This window comes from Juglans microcarpa x Juglans regia, chromosome 1S (assembly GCF_004785595.1).
Source record: "Juglans microcarpa x Juglans regia isolate MS1-56 chromosome 1S, Jm3101_v1.0, whole genome shotgun sequence".
Lineage (NCBI taxonomy): Eukaryota > Viridiplantae > Streptophyta > Magnoliopsida > Fagales > Juglandaceae > Juglans > Juglans microcarpa x Juglans regia.
The window spans coordinates 1720230-1740564 of NC_054595.1; the positions used below are offsets into that span (position 1 = coordinate 1720230).

Sequence of the window (20335 nt, forward strand, 5' to 3'; positions counted from 1 at the left end):
GAATGGCTGACACCAAAGTGTCCCAAGAATTGAATTGCCCATTTTCAAAGGCATCTTAATACCAAATTACGGCTTCTCCATCCATGTTATAAGAAGCTATCAACAACTTCTGATGAAAGGGAGTCGATTGTAATCGAAAAACTGATTGGCTTTAAAAACCCGACCAACAAGATCATTCCCACTAAAATGTGAAAAATCTAATCTAAACCCCCTATGCAGAGGGTTCCTTTCCTCATAACAAGCCACATTTCTTGGATCCACAAATCCATCACGATTAGAATTAACATGAGAAGACTCTACCAAAGAACAAAGCATATCAAATACATGGTTAAGCTTTTTTGTAATTCCATTGATTGCTTGCTGATGGCTGTCCAACTACTTCTACAACACATCTTGTTGCTTTTGTGAAACTTCTTGATGACCTTTCATTGCTCTTCCCGTGCCTTCTGCCATCAGAGGATCGTCGACTATTGATACCACTTGTAACGTTCTTGATAACAAGAACATTACTGCATTGCTTGAACTGAACACCAAACCCTAAGAATTGCATGAAAAATTAAGGAAGAATGCAAAGAACACAACACAGAGTGATCCAACGCACAATTCCATTGATGAATCTTGACAGAGAATTTTCGACAAATTCCCAACCTCCCAAGACTCAAACTTCAATGATCAAATATGGAAGCCTACACAAGCCATGCAACTGCTTTTATAATCACAGAGCATGAAGGAATCTCAACATGCGAAACTAAAAACATGAAACGTAGCTTATACATCTAACAAACCAAACACACCGTTGAACTAAACTCTTCAAAATAGAAACACACTAAACAACACTTACAAACAACAACTTATCAATTAACAAAATTGTTTGCTACAAGTCGCATAATACTCAAAACTCCCATTTTCATTAATTTGACAATTAAAGCCATTATCCTTCTTCAATCTCATTCTCTTCACTTTTTGTTACCAATTCCAACTTATCACAACATCACAACCCTTCTCCTCTCTTCAAGAACCTACCCTCAAGCACTCGTGACACATGTTGTCTTTGAGTTCCAAATACTAATGATAACAAGAAGAGAATTGCTTAAGTATGGAGTGTCCTCCCTTGATGCCTAGGGTTTGTTACAGAAAGAATTATCACCATTCATGTAGCATAAAGTTGAAGGCTATGGAGTAGGTTCTTGATTTATTTGCTTTGTGGATTTAAACACTTTACTCTCAGTTTGGGTTACAGTTTCTGCACAAACCAATAACTTTACCATGACCTCAGAAAAATTATTAAATATTTTCAGAATATGGATGATATGGTACTTTCATTCTGTCATAATAATTCAAAAAATTTTATTTCCAAGTCGATGTGTAGAACATATCTAGTAAAATATTTACATAATATAATTTGATTTGAAAGATAAATTTTAAAATTTAAATCTTACAAATAAAATATTACTATTTAAATAATGTGAACGGTACTCTTTATACACAAACTTAAAAATAGAATAACTCTTATCGTTAACTTCGTATTCGTATTCGTTGTGAAACTAGAACCACCCCTCGTACCTTCCAGTTGACTTTGTATTAACAATTAATGTATAATTTCTTTTGAAATTTATAGGGGAAAATAAAATCATAGAAAAATATTTTCTTTTTCTCTTTCAATATAGTGAATTGTGACCGTATAAAGATGTTGACTCTGTTGCAGCTCCCGCAAATATAAGACCAACCCGTCGGATTATCAGCCCTGAACTTCGAATCACCTTTACCTTCACACTTGTGTGGAACTCCTTGACAGGCTCCCATAAGTTGGACATCTCTTCATCACACGTCACAAGCTTCAGTTGCTTTAGATTCTGAAATAATGGTGGCAACTGATTCGACCATTGCCGATAAAGCTGATTACTCAATAGTAAGCACGCTTCCATGTGGAGCTCTTCCAACTTACAAAACTCACCAATGTGTTCTGGAAACCACATCATTTTTAGGCAGTAGGATGTATCAAAAATAGTTAAATTATGGAGGCTTCTGATTGACTCTGGCAGGTTGAGCAAATTAATACATGCCCTGAGCCTTAGCACTTCCAAATTCACCAACTTTCCAATCCCTTGAGGCAGTGCAGAGAACTTATAACAATTGGTGATACTGAGCTTCTTAAGGCAAATAATATCACAGAGGTCGACCAGCAATTCTGCAATATCTTCACAAAGATCAATGTTTATCTCCACAAGATTTGGTAATGCATTTGAAACCTGGATACTCTTAAAATCCTGACCAATATTACACCTCAACAAGGATATCTTCTCCAAACTCCTCAATTGTTCTAGGCTCTTGCAAAGGGAAGGAACTGAAACGTTCTCTAATACAATTCTCTTTAGACAAGGTACCGACCCAGGTAAGTGAAAACTACCTAATTCAGCATGAGAGAAACCACAATTTGTGACTATAAGCACCTTTAGTTTATCCATTTTCTTCACAAAATCAGGGAAGGTGTAATTCTTCGTATGAAAATTTAGAACTAGAACCTCCACTTCAAGTGGTTGAATGTTGAACCAAGTTGATGAGAACATTTCATCTGCAAACAATATCCTTTATGTTATGACAGGGCACCTAATATGCAATAGGTTACAACTTTTGCTTGTGTGTGTGTGTGTGTGTGTGTGTGTGTGTGTGAGTGTGTGAGTGAGAGAGAGAGAGAGAGAGAGATTAACCAACCAGTTGAGATAGACAAAAGGCGGGCATTGATAGGTTTTAGATTATGTTCTATCCACCACTTGGGAAGGTTGTTTCCACTTATGTCCACAATTAGTCGTTTCCTTTGTTCTACTGGCTCCAAGTTGCTCTGGTGCATAGCTAGCTCTCTAAGAAGATCATGTTGGGAGATGAAGTCTTCGCTGTAGCAGCTAGCAAAATCACTTGCATGTTTCCTGGTAAATGAGATAAAATTGATGCTTAGAAGAGATTCATGTTCTCGAGTCCTTACACTTGAAAATATAAATTCCATGACTGTCCAACAAACTAAAAACAGTGTGAATAAGATTGGTAAGAGAAGTAGTCACATTGGTAAGAGAAGTTAACAGTAATAATTTGTTGTTAAGAAGATCAAATTGAAGAATCTATATGATACAAACTACAAAAGGTAAAGATTGTGGTTGAAGTCCTCCCTTATTTTTAGATGGTATGACTTTATCTTTCCTAAGTCTCAAGTAATTTTCTTTCCCCAGGGAGATCCATATGCTACCACTGAAAAATAGTTCTTCAACAATCGACACGTCGGGTAAACTATTATGCATTATCAATTAAAATCTAAAGTGCATCATCTGTAAGACATATTATATTTAGCATATATATAGTCAAAATATTATAACTAGCACCTAGAATTGAATACATTAAAAAATCAGCCTGCTGGAAAATCTCATGATACAAATAAAAAACTAGCATACCATGGGAAGTCCTCAAGACTGGCAAGATTCCGGGCGATGAGCTCAAGTAGGTTAGCAATGCTGTCATCTTCATCTAGTTCATATAATTCTGCCCACATATCGATGAGAGGAATAAGGGAGATCCTTTTGTCCTCTGGAAAAGAACCTAGGTCCAAAAAACACTCCTTCAATATAATCTCTTGCTTCCGGATGATTTCATCATCAGAGAATTCTAGGCTCCTTTTTAGACACCCAAGCAAAGAGCTATCAGAATCAAGAATAGAATGACCACTAGACCAGTCCTTCACTCTCTTGCGCCAGGTCACTGCTGACATCCCACAAAGTGATCTGCCAATCACATCAAGGGCTAGTGGGAAACCCCACAGCATTTCACTATCTGCATCTCAAGGCCACCAAATGAACTCGAGTTATTGTTTGGATATTCTGTGGGTAATATTAATAAAGTTTTTGGCCATCTCAACAAGATTAAAATGTTTGGAAATGAAAAAAAAACACATAGTTTGTATCTCTACTTTTGATTATATACTGTAGGATTTGGGGAAAGCTGGTTTAGCTACATATCGAGACAGAAACTGGTATATCATGTATTGCTTCACTCATAAACATTATATGTGTGTGCGTGACACAGGTTAAGAAAGTACCTTATGAATAATATCTTCATCTGGAATGTAAGAACTCCCATCTAGCAAGATTGCTGAATGTCGAAAAAGAGTCATTGAATCTGTATCGTTTAGTGGTTTTAACGTATATTTAGAGCTAAGCCTTGGAAATGCAGTTCTTGAAGTCACTAGAATCTTGTAATTTGATATTTGAAACTTGAAATTCTCCAGAAGGGATTCTGATCCGGACCAGACGTCATCCAGGATCAACAATATAGGAGTTTTGATTTGAGTCAGCAGTTGCTGCAGTTGGTTGATAGCATCTTCATCACTTTGAAACTCAGGTACCCGATCAACCTTATGACGAAATATTCTATGTACAATGACCTTCAAGTTTGGAGTTTTCGAAACAGGGACAAAAAAAATATTGTCCTTAAATATGCCTATTTGAACACAATAGAGTTAAAAGATACAACTGATGGCAAATTTCAAGTCTTGTATCACTTATAAACAGAAACGTGTAATGTTGCAGAATGAACTGAGTCCCGAAACCAATCCCAGCAAAGTGAGAAATGAGCAAAAGCCATATTCTGAGACAATGTGGCCAATTATGAAGATACGAGGTATTTTTCCTCTCTTTTATCTGCTGCTACTCTGAAGTAGTAATTCTTAAGTAGGATAATGTTGCAAAAATGCTACTGGGATTGTTAAAAGAGCATTGCCTATCAATTTTTAAACTATTTAGATGGAGATTTATGTCTAACATTTATGCTTTGAAGGATCCGCATTCTGGTGTGCTGGACATGCAAACAATATTTTCCAAAGCATTTGGCATATGTGAAGTGAAGTTGATAAACTAACCTTTGATTTCCTCATCCTGACAAAGCATTTTCACCAATGTGGTCTTCCCACATCCTCCAGGAGCAGTCAATAGAAGCACCGACACCTCCTCCAACAGCTGCATCTTCACCTCCTTCAAAGGCACATCCAATCCAACAATAAAATTTGGGGGTCGAGGAACTGCACACGCCAACCCAACGCCACTCATTCCCACTAAATTAAATTGCCCTCGGATATCATTCACTCCTTGCAAAGTCTGCAACACATTCCTTGCACTCCATGCTGTCACATGAACATGAAAAAACTTGAGAAGGGCCTCATCCAACTTGCGGAGTTTTTTCGCATAATGGAATCTCATGCAGTATTTCAACCACGGGAGTTTCGAGTACGTCCTAATGAGCTTCTCACCCTTCTTCATTTTTTCAATTAAGCCCTTTATCTCCTCTTCTGGGCGTCCCAGTTCTCTGTTTGACTGTTGTATTTCTTCGACAAATGGCTCTAAGATAACTAGCGTGGATTTGAGGTGTTCAAGGATGGAATCGAACATTAGAGTATCGTTTGTCACATTCTTTACTGTTTTATAGAACACCGCAAATATCTCTCCAAATGCTGCTCCAAGAGCAGCCTGTCCAATTAATGCTCCAGCCATAACTTTGCTTAGCTAGCTAACCCAAAGCTCCAATACGGGACAAGAAAATAAACCCAATATTTGGAAGACAAGATAAATCAGCGGCAATACTCAAGTAGCCAAAAATTTGAAACCAATATCAGTTTCAAACTCTTCTGCTTTTTTTCTCATTTTCTTGGAGTTGATGAGAAAAAGGAGCAGAAAATTTATCAGTGTTAAAAATAGATGAAGAAGGAAAAGAAATCTGAAACCTCCAAAAAGAAAGACGCATTGAAACTGTTCTTCAATTTCTTCTAATTTTCCTAGCGCTGATGAGGAAACAGAGCAGGAAACATAAACAAAAGCGGAATAGAAAAAGAAAAAAGAAAGGCCACTTCGCAGAAAAGAATCAAGGAGGCCGACAAAAGACTAGAACGATCGATCAAGAGTTTCCTATCATATGCCAATGAGCAAGCATTGACTTTGGCGTTCTGGACGACTTGGAAGTGGGAAACGTGGCAACGCCACATTTGCAAGTGGAATTATTAGTTGTGTTCATCGTTACAAATCCATTTAAATGGATTGAACTTAGGCTAAGCCCACAAGTGTAAGCCCATTGAGGATATAACATTGGCCCAACTTTGGGGATGTTACAATAAAATCTACTCAATTTTTATTCTAGAAAAAACATTAATGTGTTTTATATTGATTTCAGTTTGTCCCAAATATCATCTCATTTTCAACCAAAAATAAATAAATCAGCTGTCTCCGAATCACTTCATCACAACTAAAAATGCTTCATCCAAACAGTACATATCATTTTCATCGGTTTCAATTGCGGATATAGAAGATAGAGTTTATTATTTGGAATTTATTATGCGCCAGCTACTATTCACTCTCACACCTCATATTTATAGTTTTTTTTATAGGATGTGAGAGTATTTTTCATAGAAAATGAGAGTATTTTTTATAAAATGTGAGGTGTAGAGTGATAAATAGTAACTGATGAAAAGAATTTTTCTTATTATTTATGTGGATATATATAATTTCTTTAGGAGAAGTGTTACATGCATAAAGAAGTTTTACAAAATTAAATATACAAACTGACATAATTTTATATGATACGTTATATTAATTTTATAATAAAAATAATTTTATAATATAATGTATCACATTAAATTACGTTAATTTATATTTTTTTTTATTATAAAATTTTGAACTAAAACATTTCTCATTCTACAATAAAAGTAATCATAGAAATATTCATTAACGAAGACAATAATATTATTCAAAGGATGAGCAAACGGTTGGGATGGTTCTCAAAACCAATATATGCATCCATGCTTTTTTGAGACAAATGCAAGTACGGACATAATCCCGTTTAGTAAAAAGACATAAATTCCACGTCTTATTCATTTATAATCATCCACAACCTTTACCCGTCGCTTATGCATGCATGCATGCATTGATTTAACTTTTCTGCTTTTAGGTTGGTCTCAAATAGTCAGCTGAAAAAAACTAAAAGACTTTTGAAAGGGAAAGATGGACAACATTGAATCTGAAGAAGAAAAGATACCTTTCAGCGAATTATTGCATAGAATTTCTCGTGATTAAGATTATTTCTAAAGTCTTTAAGATAATATATTTATTTCACTATAAGATTTTTATATTATATGAATAATGTTACATACAGTCTTAAATTTATAAATTTCACACATTCATCTTAAAAAATAGTGAAGCTCACCATTATAAATTGAATTATTTTATGAAAGTTTTAAATTTATCTTCTTTTACTTGTTTATATTTATATATTATATGAATAATATTATAAGATGTGTAAATTTCACACAACCATTTTAAAAAAGTCTCATATTCTAATTAATTATAATAAATAATTAAATAAGCCGGCTTGCTTGCTAAAGTAAAATCGGGTCGGTGGAATATTCCAAATAAAAATTCCTTCTGCCGTAAAGGAATCTTATCACGTTGCTTGGTGGTCCTGAATTGATTTCTTTTTGTGTTTTTTTTTTTTTTCTACGGTCAGGATCTCCTCCATGGAACGACAAAGGACGTTTTTCAATGGATGAGATCTTCGATTTCACACTCTGTGAGATGAAGCACTGTATCCACCCTTCGATCATTGTCCTCGTTTCTTTTTTGGGCAATGCTTCAAAGTCAGAAAGTGTCAGACAGTTTCTATTTCTTTCCTTCACTCCCAAGCCTTCGTCTCTTATTTGTTAAAAAAAAAAAACAAAAAAGCCTTCGTCTCTTGTCCAAATTGACCGAAACATCCCTGACCAACAATATCCCTAATAAAATATGATGGTAATTAAATAAAGCTATTTTACAAGTTATTCAAATTTGACATAATTAAATTGGAATATGGCCCTATTCATTTATTAAATTAGTCTTTCCTAAACATTAATTAATTATTATTAATTACTAAATAATATAACTCGTAGAAAAAGATTGGCTCGACATATATGAGTTCATATCACCTCAAATAATTTAATATTTATTATTATTTTTAATCTATCTTTAACTCTACAATGGAAAAAAACTTATTTTTTTAAAAAAATAAAAAAATTATATTTTTAATACAGGATTAAGTTTGAGTACTGAGAATACCTCACTCTTTTTTATTACTTTATTATTATTTTTTACCTACTTTTTACTATTATTCACTATTATTTAATATTCTATTATTTTCTTTCATTATTTTTTCATTATTATTCACAAAATATCTGAAAATATTCCACTACCCCTTATGAATAAATCCTTATGAATATAATCATTACTCTATGTATCTTTAAACTATATAAAGATATTTATACAAAATTCAAAATTTGCTTATTAAAATAGTAGATACACTTATAAGATATAATCTAAACAATCTATTTTATAAAAGATAAGCTCTTGATAAATAAGTTTGAACTCACTTGAACAATAAATGAGTTATTCATGAATATAAAATATGACTCTATGATACATTCGAGTTTGATTAGCATTCGAATATAAATTTAAAGAACAAGACTTATTACCATTATTTGCTTGAATTCAAGTTGTTTGCTTACTTGTAAATAATTTTTTAACCTTGACATGAAATTAACATGATAGATTGAAGGGTTTAACCTATTTGATTAAATAAATCAGGTGATGGTTAACTTGTAATACAAAGTAAACTAAACTTGATATGTCTCGAATTTAACACGCAATATTTAGGGTATGTTTGGAAACTAAATCAAACTTAACTCATCTCAACTCATCATTACAATTTTTTCAAATTTCAATACAAAATATAATAAATAATTCAAAATTTTTAAATTTTAAAATAATAATAATATTAAAAAATAATATTCTAACAATATTTTATCATCTCAACTCAACTCAATTCAGTTCAATATCCAAACACATCCTTAGATTTGGAAACGCCTTCAAAACTTACAAATCCAACGTCATGTTGCTAAATTACATTGAGTATTCGGATTTGAGGCATTAATTAGATAGATTAAGTTAGTTTTGGCTTGTATACAATCTAAGTCGATATAACAACATGAATTCTCAATCTTTAGTTGTAACAAGATTATGATTGAACAACAAATCTTATGATTATTTTGGATCGAATTTTATACATTTATTCAGATTAGTTTTAGTTAATTTATTCTAAGATTTAATTTTAGAATAATGACATGTATAAGTTTCAAATATATAAATCTCATATAAGTATTTTATTAAAAAAATGAACTCTATCGTAAAAATGTAAAAATATCATTTTTTGTCTATCTTTTTTTTTTTTTAATTTAATGAAGAGGTTACGCAAAAGTCGTATATATATTTGGAGCGAAATGATATTTGTAATCATAGAGTTCACAAGCGCTGCATAATCTTTTTAAAAAAAATTAATAAATACGAAATTCACATAAAAAAAAAATTTAATAATAAATATAATTTTTTTTAAAATAATTATATAATGCTTGTGCATTTCATGAGTCATGACTGTATTTATTATTTTTCATATTTAGAACTTAGTTATCCTTGCTCTTAATTTTATCCAAACTCGAACATTAGGATATGATGGTCATTTAGGAATTCCGCAGGGTCAGTTTAATTGACAAAAATGGAGAGACGAGCGACGTGGCAAAGGAACAGCCGTTTCTGACGAGGCAAGTAGCTCTAAACGGCACCGTCTCAACACCAAAACCCACAAGAAAACGACGCCATCTCTTGCCTGACTCAGCTTGTACCGAGCAGTTCTCTCCTTGGCAAGATCATTTCCATCTTCTGAAAGTCTCCACCCCTCCCCCACTGTTTTCCTCAGATAATTTTATCCGTCGCCGATCACGAAAATCGAAAATTTACAACGCCTTTTCCCGAACCGGACCGAAACTCACTTGAAGGAGCTTTTCATCTTCTCTACCGCCGAATCACCCCGAGTTCTGAACGGTGATTCCGCTGGGTTCTTGGCCGATTATTCGAGCCGACCCAAGTGTTCTGTACCGATTACGATTCAACGAACCATAGTCAGCTCTCTAATGTGATCGGGTTTGGTTAGGTCAAAGCCGGAGACTCAAAATGGATCGGGCCGCGATAGCCGTTGGGCTGGGTATGGATATGCCGATCATGCACGACAGCGACCGGTACGACTTTGTCCGAGATATCGGGTCGGGTAATTTCGGGGTCGCAAGGCTGATGAGAGACAAGCACACCAGGGAGCTTGTCGCCGTCAAGTACATCGAGCGGGGAGATAAGGTCGGTTTTTAAATTCAAGAATTTAGTCTACTTCAGTTTCTATTTGGACTTCTGTTTATGGAAATTAGTTCGGTGGCCCGCTGATTGTAATTAGATAACTCTTTTGATTACCATAATTGGTATGTTTTCTTCATTTTCTCTTCCAGTATTTACCTTGTACTTTTAAGCTATTTATGGTGGGTTTAGTAGTTAATGCTCGTATTTTGGCTATTCTGGATTTCCTTTTTATTTTTATTTTTGAGTTCTTCTACTTGTAAGGCGGTATCCTCCATTTCATTGACCTGGAATCTCTATTTCATTGACATGAATCTCTTACAAATTAGTTTTTTCATGTCAATGACGTGGAGGGTTTGCACACGGGTTTCCAATTAGAAATTTTCTTTTTCTTTTTAAATAACTTTTTATTGTTTATTTTTACAGAATTATACTTCCTACACATCTCCCAAAAAAAAAAAAACTGATGTTGTATAGGGACTAAATTACTTAGTTAGGCATAAGGATTGAATATTTAGTGGAAATGGTGCTACCTTGGTCCATTTGGTTGCCGAGAGCCGGAGCAAGAATGATTACTATCCAATTAATCGGTTGGTTTTTCTTTCTATTTTCTTTTTTATAATACCATGCTGTATAGAATCATTATCAGTATGCCTCTTGAAGTTAATATCTTTAATTGTTTCTTCAGCTTTCTTCGCTACCAAATAGATAGCTCTTTAGTTAACTTGAATGTGTTAAGGTTTTTATCGTGATTTATCTTGCACTTGCTTAAATTTTTCTGATGACGAAATATGATCAAAATTGGCACCATTCAAAGAAGCCGGTAGATGGGTAAGGGGATTGATAGAATGGGGTGGGCCAGCTTCTCTATAGATAGGTCTGTAGTCTAGATCTCCACTTTGCAATAATCAAAGGGTCGAGGGTAGCCCAGCCATTGTATGCGGTGAAGGGTGAGAGAGAAAGAGAAGAGACCTGTCGAGGATGTTGGTTTCAAGTTGAATTGGCTTTCTTCTTGCTACTGACCCTAAGAGTATGTTTAAGTGTAGGAAGTGGGGAGAACAAGGGATATGGGGTTTACATCTCCTCTTGTGTGAATAGATATATTTTATTTTTGGGGGGAGTTGAGAAGAATTGGTTGGAGATCGAGAATCTGAGACCATTGATTAAACTTGAACGATGTCTGATCAACTACTCATTCTTTATAAACTCTATTCTCAGTCACATAATAGCTTATTCTTTTCTGTCGTTTCAATCTTACGACAAAATAAGTGGTTGGGGGGGGGGGGGGGGGGGGGAAGGTGATATAGCAAAGAAGGTTCAAGTTGAAGTTTGGATGTTTTCTTTAATATGTTTATTCTAATTTATGAGAAAGATTTTTTTTTTAAAAAAAAAAATGCGATAACTCATAAATAATAGTAAGAAAATAAAATTTTATGGACTCCTGTTTCTCATTGCAGTATTGTTTGTTGCAGATAGATGAAAATGTTAAAAGAGAAATCATTAATCACAGGTCTCTGAGGCATCCCAACATTGTTAGGTTTAAAGAGGTTAGCTTATTCTCACACTTTTGGGCTTGATTGGCTATGTTTGAGTTGGTTTAATCACATTTGTACATGCAAATCGATAGGTGATTTTAACCCCTACCCATCTGGCGATTGTTATGGAATATGCATCTGGAGGAGAGGTTTTTGAGCGAATATGCAGTGCTGGGCGCTTTAGTGAGGATGAGGTGCTTAATACAATATTCTTGAATTCCATTCCTTTGGACAAATGCAATTTCTTATCATTTCTTTTTTCTATTTTGTGCTGCAGGCACGGTTTTTCTTTCAACAACTTATATCTGGAGTCAGCTACTGCCACGAAATGGTATTCTATTTCATTTTTTTATATTTTTATTCTGAAGTTTTTCTTTCTATTGCATGGGGGAAGAAATTAAGTTCCATATTGTGAGTTGGGAGAAAGTTTGCTTACCCATTCAATGTGGTGGCTTGGGGGTGTGCAATGTCAGGGCTTTCAATAAAGCATCGTTGGGTAAATGGTTGTGGAGATACCATAAGGAAGGGGAGGGTTTATGGCGAGAAGTCATAGATGCTAAATATGGGAGTATGATGTGGGGATGGTGTTCTAAGGAAGTTAGAGGGACACATGGTGTGGGCTTGTGGAAAAATATTAGAGCGGGATGGGGTAGATTCTCCATGTACTTTAGATTTGCAATTGGAAGAGGTGATAGAGTGTACTTTTGGCATGATGCTTGGTGTGGTGAACGGGTCCTAAAGCAGGTGTTTCCCACGCTTTACCAGATTTCCAGCGACAAAGAGGCTGCCGTGGCTGACTTAGTGGTAATGTCCAATGGTGTTGCCCATTGGGATGTAAGTTTCTCGAGAGCTGCTCATGATTGGGAGTTGGATATGCTTGCTGATTTTTTTGACTTGCTATATGCAATATCGATGGGCAGTGAGACGGAGGATAAAATGATCTGGATTTTGAATGGAAACAACAAATTTTCGGTGCACTCTTTCTACAAGACCCTCTTGGGAGTTTCTAATGATCATAATTTTCCTTGGAAGGCCATTTGGCAATGTAAAGTACTGTCTAAGATCACTTTCTTTGTATGGACTGCATCTCTTAGGCGGATCCTCACGTCAGATAATTTGAGCAAATGTGGTCTTATCATAGCAGATTGGTGCTTCTTGTGCAAGAGTGATGGGGAATCAGTGGATCATCTTATGTTACATTGTGAGGTGGCAAGGTGTTTATGGAATGAGATCCGTAATAGGATAGGGGTGGCTTGGGCCTTGCCCAAAAAAGTTAGAGATATTCTGGGGTGTGTGTTGGACAGGAATTAGGGGGAATTATAGCTGCTGTGTGGAGAATGATTCCTCATTGCATTATGTGGTGCTTGTGGCTAGAGAGGAAGGAATAAGAGGTGCTTTGAAGACATGGAGCGTTCTTTGGAGGAGCTGAAGCAATTCTTTTACAATACTTTATTTTCTTGGGCTTCGGCCATTATTTGTAATATGGACAGTTTTCGTGACCTGCTTGTATCTCTCACTAGTACCTAGATGTAATTAGGTTTCATAATCTGTTTGTATACTCCTGGGGTACTCTGTTACTATACTTTTTTCAATAAAAATTACTTTTACCTATCAAAAAAAAGTTTTTCTTTCCTAGCCTTTCCATGGGAACTTGTTAATTTAATCAGCTCCTTGGTATTTTGTTTTCTCGGTGAAGCAAGTATGTCACCGGGACTTGAAGCTGGAAAACACGTTATTGGATGGAAGCCCAGCTCCTCGGTTGAAGATATGTGATTTTGGGTATTCCAAGGTATCGGTGTGTATCTCTTTTTTGTGCTTTTCAGTGTTCTCTGATTTTTTCTTGACTAGAATTAGGACGTGTGATTGGAGTGGAGTTGAGAGGAGGGAGGGGGAGTGGATCTGATAGGAGCTGTTTCAGTGCTCTACCTATTTTTGGATTGGCTTTTATTTCTCATGATAAAACAGCAATATCAGATTCAGATGATGTTGACTTCAAAAAGTTTATCCAACTCATTTACAAGTAAAATGTTTGACAAGGAATTCTGAAGCATGCAAGTATGGATTCTAATGCAAAACTTTTAGATGCTCTTTAAAATTTTGAGACCTTACAATTTTTTTGGCGATTTATTCTTTTTGCTCCTGTTATAAACTCTGCGTATCTGATTATGGGTCCTTTTATCAGTCTTCGGTTCTTCATTCACAACCAAAGTCAACTGTGGGAACTCCTGCCTACATTGCTCCAGAAGTACTGCTAAGGCAAGAGTATGATGGCAAGGTATATTTTTTCCATTTAAATGAATTGTTGTTTTCCTTGAATGGAATAGGTAATTATATTATTGTTTTACCCCAAGTCTGGTATCGGGGCTTGAGCTGGATATATGTGTTATGTCTATTTTTGAATCCTCCTCGAATATCTCTTTCTGTTGTTGTTTTTCTCTCAGTATAAGCTCTTTGGATTCTACTTAAGTAGCAAAGCATGTAGCTACTTTCTTTTAATTTGTTGTAATATTAAACTTTGATTTTAAAATTAATGAGTTGCTGTTTTGATGTTGTGTTGCATAAAATATCAGATTGCAGATGTGTGGTCATGTGGGGTGACCTTATACGTGATGCTGGTGGGAGCATATCCTTTCGAGGATCCTGATGAACCAAAGGATTTTCGCAGGACTATACAAGTATATCGTGAAGCCTTGTATTACTTCATGTTTTACGACTTGAGGTGAATTACCATATTCATCATCCTTTTATTTTATTGGTTTCATGCAGAGAATTCTCAGTGTCCAGTATTCCATTCCCGACGGCGTTCAAATATCTCCCGAGTGTCGTGACCTGATCTCAAGAATTTTTGTTTTCGATCCTGCAACGGTTAGTGATTTCTCCTTTCCCAAGAATCCTTATATTGCTTTATCTGCAAATATACTGATATTTCCTTTTCAATAAAATAGATCGAGAAATGTGGTTATATATTTCTCCATACACCTTGACTTGGGTGCCTATAAATGTCGGAAATGTAAAATTATTTGTACAGTTCTAGGGTGTGTAAGTTTTATGCAGTCTCTTTGAAAAAAGTGGGGCACACTTAGGACCCATATGAAAAAACCACACTTTTTTTCAAAGGGACTTAATGAGGTTTGCACAACCTAGGACTGTATCTAGCGTTGCTCTTCAGAAATTTCAAAATTTATGTGCTTTGTTTGACCCTGGTAGCCTGGCTGCAAGCTACATATATTGTGGCCAAGTTAATGTTCATATTTTTTTGTTCTTTTTATGTGTACATGCCTCCCCACGAGTGGGGGTGTTTGATAATAGGAATAGTGATCATTTGTCTTCTCTTTCTTCTGATTTACCGACTTCCTCTTACCGAGAAATGCTTGATTGTATACATTCTTTAAAGTGTTGTGCAGCAACTGTCAATTTGACTTTATAATCATTAATGGACATCCAATTTCTCGGAGGAATCTTTTCTTTCTTTGTTTTTTTTTTTTTTTTACTTGGTGTTTTTGAGCAGGTGGTGCCTTTAGATTTTTTTTTTTTTAAAAAAGGATGGTACCCCAATTTTATTGATAAATCCTCACTTGTGGTGGAGGAATACTGAATACTTTATACAAAGAGAGCAAGGGGTTTACAAAAGAACCCAAAACCAGGCTCTTATGAAAAATATTATTGGAAAACACCAGCCAGAAAATACAATATGGTACTGTTTAAAGCTAAAAACATTACAAATTAATGTTGGACGCTAGGAATAGCTGCACGATTTAAAGCAAAAAGGCCAACCATATGTTTAGGGAGCTCAAAAAATGGAGGAAAAACTTACCGTGCAGCCCTGAGCTCCATAGGTAGCAAGACTATCTGCTAAAGCATTTCCTTCTCTATAGATATGATTAATACTAAAAGGGAAATCATTTTTAAAATGAAGGATATCATCCCAAATATCAGCATAAATCCAAGGGGGCTGAGAATTATTATTAAACCAATTCACAACAAGAGAATCTGTTTCTACAATAAGTTCCTGAATACTAAGCTGGTATTATAAAGTAAGCCTCGTCCTTAAAGCTGATGATTCTGCAAAAATATTAGTACCCAAACCATGATAGCAGGAAAAACCAGCTTAGTTAGCAATGTGGGGTTCTGTTAGCATTATGATTTTGAGGTTTTTTTAAATCTCCTATTACCTCGAAGTTTTTTGGATAAATGCTTTATCTTTTTAATTAGTAAAAACAAAGTACGACATGTATAGCTTTATACATGCCTACATGGTATCAAAGCAGGCAGTTTTGTGTGTGAATCTTAGCTCATCTCTATTTTTCTCATTTTTGTTTGTTGGAAGCTCCTTGTGTTGGGCCCTAACCATTGATGAGGAGTTTGGGTTGTGTTAAAGCGTCAAGTTTTCAATGTTCAGTACATTAAACGTTGGGAATAATAAGTTATCAGTTTGTGGAAATCCTGTAGACAACTCTACTTGTTTAAATTTGTAAATATTTACATTTGGGGACCATGTCCAAGGAAGTTGAATGCTAATTGTTCGTTTGGGTGGTGGTTTCAGTACAAATTAAGGGCTTAACTTGCACTTCTTCTAGATCAGTCGTTCTTTAAGGCTAATGCTTATGGCAACTTAAATGCTACAGAGGATCACCATTCCTGAAATCAAGAACCATGAGTGGTTTTTGAAGAATCTTCCAGCGGACTTGATGGATGAAAGAATGATGAGCAACCAATTTGAAGAGCCAGACCAACCAATGCAGAGCATTGATGTGATCATGCAGATAATTGCTGAGGCCACCATTCCAGCAGTTGGGACTAATAGCCTCAACCAGTATTCGATAGACAACCTGGATATGGATGATGACATGGACGACTTGGATTCTGACTCGGAGCTTGATATCGACAGCAGTGGGGAGATAGTCTACGCACTGTGACACCTCTTCTGCATGATAGTGAGTTCTTTGGGCCTAGGGCTGTGTGAAGATCTAACTAAGAGAGTGTGGTAGTAGTGTCTCTGGTAGATTAGAGTAGATAAGACCTTAGAGAAGTGTGTAATGTTAGTACTTATAAAAAAAAAAAAAAAAAAAGTGTGTAATGTTAGTGTCAGCAGTGCACCTTGAAGTGGTGTTCATAGCATGAAGCTTTTCACCTTTCTGTCTCTGGAGTTTGAGTTTTACAACTTTATAAAGGGTGGTGGTGGATTAAAATCGGACCCGGAGCTGTTGTAAGCCACCCCTTCTCATTCCCGGTTGAACGCTTGTTTGTTTGTTGTTTTCGCATTCTGTTCTTTGTGTTGTGGCTTAAATACATGGATGTATACTTCAACAATTCTTGTGCAATTTTCATTAAACTTAGCAGTGTAGTTTTCTCATTGTATCACATTTCTCCCGAGGAGCGAAGAAGGCACACCATGGGGCTTGCAATGATCCACTTCTTGGTGTTTTCATATTCTCCTTCTCTCCCTATTTTTTATTTATTTATTTATGTTTTTAATACTGTGCATTGTGGATTTTTAGAGGTGAAGATGGAATAAAATTAACTGTGTTTGGGGTTTGGACCCCACTGTGCGTTGGGTTGATTGTGAGAAGTATATATTATAGGCTAATCTTGAAATATTAAACCACTAATAAAAATGTGAATTATAGAGGTGCCAATTTCATGGGTTGGGTTCATGTAACATCAATCTATGACTTCGATCGTCCCTCACGGATAAATTAATACGATGCTAAATATTTATGTAATTTGCAAAACAACTAATATTTTATTTAAATAAAATATCACCTAAAAATGACATTCAAATTGGATTATTGGGATATCAATCTCAACATAATAACATATCTAAGTAAGCCTTCACATAGTTGATATTCTAAGTAACATAAATTTAAATAACTTATTTTTATAAATCAAAAGGTAATGCTAGTGTGCCGTCTAGCTTTGACAGCTAGGTGTGCCCATTAGTATAAATTTTATTTTATTTTTTTTTCTTCTTTTTATCTTTACATTTTTTTAACATATTTAAATATTTTTTAAAAATAAAAAATATATCAATACACTAGTCACTTCTTTAATTAGTGAAAAAAACAAAAAAACATAAACACATGAGCGATCAAAATAAATAAACAAAATGAAACGGCATATAGCATTTTTCTTTCGCCTAAGTAGACATAACTCATGGCGTGGTACTTATTAACCTATTTATTCGGAACAAGAAACGCAGATTGAATTTTCGCTCGGAAAAGCTTTCCTGCTTCCTGATCATATGTGACGCTACTTCGGATGTTGCTGGGTTGGGGCTACGGCTACCTTCTGATCTCAAATATGAGATTTTTTCTGAATCTCAAAGTTTCGTATTCTTTGTCTCGGTTATCCTTCGGGAGAACTATTTCTTCTTCTTCTCTGGAAACCCAGCTGAATCAGCAAACTATTTCTCAGAAGACTTTCTTTAAGTCCAATAACAAAGACTCTCTCATATCCCGCTTATGCGAAACCAAGAATTTCAAAGAAGCCATAGACATTCTCTGCGAACAAAAGCGCTTAAGGGAAGCGGTGCAGTTGCTTGACCAGATTGACCGACCCTCTGTTTCGGTATACTCAAACCTCATTCAGCTTTGTCTCCAGCATCGTGCTCTTGAAGAGGGCAAGAAGGTCCATGCTCATACCAAAGCCTCCGGGTTCGTGCCCGGGGTCTTCATTTGTAATCGTTTTTTAGATATGTATGTGAAATGTGGGAGTCTTTGGCATGCCGAGAAAATGTTCGATGAAATGGGTGAAAAGGATTTGTGTTCTTGGAATACAATGATTTCTGGGTATGCGAAAGTGGGGAAGCTCGAACAGGCTAGAAATTTGTTCAATGAAATGCCTGAAAGAGATAATTTTTCTTGGACCGCGATGATATCGGGGTATGTTCGGCATGACCAGCCCAAAGAGGCCTTGGAGTTGTACAGAAGGATGTTAAGACACGAGAATTCAAAATCAAATAAGTTCACGATATCTAGTGCTCTAGCCGCTTCGGCAGCAATTCCAACTTTAAGTACGGGCAAGGAGATCCATGGACATATAATGCGAATTGGCTTGGATTCAGATGAGGTGGTTTGGAGTGCTTTATCAGATATGTATGGGAAATGTGGGAGTATAGAGGAGGCGAGGTGCATTTTTGACAAGATGTTGAATAGAGACGTTGTTTCATGGACGGCAATGATTCATAGATACTTTGAGGATGGAAGGAGGGAAGAGGGATTTGCATTTTTCTCTGAGTTGATGAGGTCAGGGATTAGGCCTAATGAGTTCACGTTTGCTGGGGTTTTAAATGCTTGTGCCGATCATGCTGCCGAGGACCTAGGCAAGCAGGTACATGGGTACATGACACGTATAGGGTTTGACCCCATCTCATTTGCTGCCAGTTCTCTTGTTCATATGTATTCAAAATGTGGGAATATTGAGAACGCAAAAAGGGTTTTTAAAGGGATGCCTCAACCAGATTTAGTTTCATGGACTTCCCTGATTGTTGGATATGCTCAGAATGGTCAACCAAACGAGGCACTCGAGTTCTTTGAGTTGCTTCTCAAATCAGGTACTCCACCTGACCGCATTACTTTTGTTGGGGTTCTTTCTGCTTGTACCCATGCTGGATTAATCGATAAAGGAATTGAATATTTCCACTCAATCAAGGAAAGACATGGGTTGACACATACAGCAGATCATTATGCTTGTATCATTGATTTACTGGCCAGAGCTGGCCGATTTGTAGAAGCTGAGGATATTATTAATAAAATGCCCATGAAACCCGATAAGTTTTTGTGGGCTTCTTTACTTGGTGGTTGTAGAATCCACGGAAACCTTGAGTTGGCAAAGCGAGCTGCAGAAGCATTATTCGAGATAGAGCCTGAGAATCCTGCTACCTATGTTACTCTAGCCAACATTTATGCTACTGCTGGTATGTGGAGTGAGGTGGCAAAGATTAGAAAGGCTATGGATGACAAAAGAGTGGTAAAGAAACCGGGTTTGAGTTGGATTGAGATCAAGAGAAAGGTTCATATATTCTTAGTGGGAGATAAATCCCACCCAAAATCATATGAAATACATAACTTCTTGGGAAAGCTGTCAAAGAGGATTAGGGAAGAAGGATATGTCCCTGACACGAATTTTGTTCTACATGATGTTGAGGAGGAGCAGAAGGAGCAAAATCTTTCCTACCACAGTGAGAAGCTTGCAGTTGCATTTGGAATCATTTCAACTCCACCGGGAACAACAATCAAGGTTTTTAAGAATTTAAGAACTTGTGTGGATTGCCATACTGCCGTTAAATTTATTTCAAAGATTGTTCAAAGAAGAATAATAGTAAGGGATTCAAATCGGTTCCATTCATTTGAGAATGGGAGCTGTTCATGTGGAGACTATTGGTAATTTATAAATTAAGTGGAAGAATGTTTCTGTAAGCTGTGCATTTTCCACATATTATTCTGGATTCATTTTTGGGTGGTTGTGATACATTTGATTGTTCCCGTTCCTTTATTTCTCCCTTTTTATAAGACCTGTTACTGATTCATGAGACTCATTTCCAATGCTGGATTCAGGGATATCTTCAATGTT

At 35.8% G+C, this 20335-nt stretch overlaps 2 protein-coding genes and 1 pseudogene across 3 annotated transcripts; 2 read left to right on the forward strand and 1 right to left on the reverse strand.

The window, feature by feature from the left end:
- Positions 1-1491: 1491 nt before the first annotated feature.
- Positions 1492-5995, reverse strand: LOC121247692 (annotated as a pseudogene).
- A 3567-nt stretch (positions 5996-9562) lies between these two features.
- LOC121245012 (serine/threonine-protein kinase SAPK10-like) lies at positions 9563-17074 on the forward strand. Of its 2 annotated transcripts, XM_041143284.1 has the most exons (9): positions 9563-10235; positions 11702-11776; positions 11857-11958; positions 12042-12095; positions 13461-13553; positions 13947-14039; positions 14335-14439; positions 14531-14629; positions 16390-17074. In XM_041143284.1, the coding sequence occupies exons 1-9, from the start codon at positions 10059-10061 to the stop codon at positions 16678-16680; spliced, it is 1089 nt and encodes a 362-aa protein (XP_040999218.1). In that variant the 5' UTR covers positions 9563-10058; the 3' UTR covers positions 16681-17074. The 2 variants fall into 2 exon arrangements, with proteins under 2 accessions (XP_040999218.1, XP_040999226.1); XM_041143292.1 differs by lacking the exons at positions 11702-11776; positions 11857-11958 and having other exon boundaries at positions 9602-10235.
- Positions 17075-17832: 758 nt separating this feature from the next.
- LOC121244996 (pentatricopeptide repeat-containing protein At4g37170) lies at positions 17833-20252 on the forward strand. Its single transcript, XM_041143261.1, has one exon. The coding sequence runs from the start codon at positions 18023-18025 to the stop codon at positions 20147-20149; it is 2127 nt and encodes a 708-aa protein (XP_040999195.1). The 5' UTR covers positions 17833-18022; the 3' UTR covers positions 20150-20252.
- Positions 20253-20335: the final 83 nt, after the last annotated feature.

Coding starts and splice junctions, on each gene's coding strand:
- LOC121245012 (XM_041143284.1), top strand. CDS start 10,059: ATGGATCGGGCCGCGATAGCCGTTGGGCTGGGTATGGATATGCCGATC. Junction 11,777..11,856: donor ACATTGTTAGGTTTAAAGAG/GTTAGCTTATTC, acceptor GCAAATCGATAG/GTGATTTTAACCCCTACCCA. Junction 14,630..16,389: donor TTGTTTTCGATCCTGCAACG/GTTAGTGATTTC, acceptor TAAATGCTACAG/AGGATCACCATTCCTGAAAT.
- LOC121244996 (XM_041143261.1), top strand. CDS start 18,023: ATGTTGCTGGGTTGGGGCTACGGCTACCTTCTGATCTCAAATATGAGA.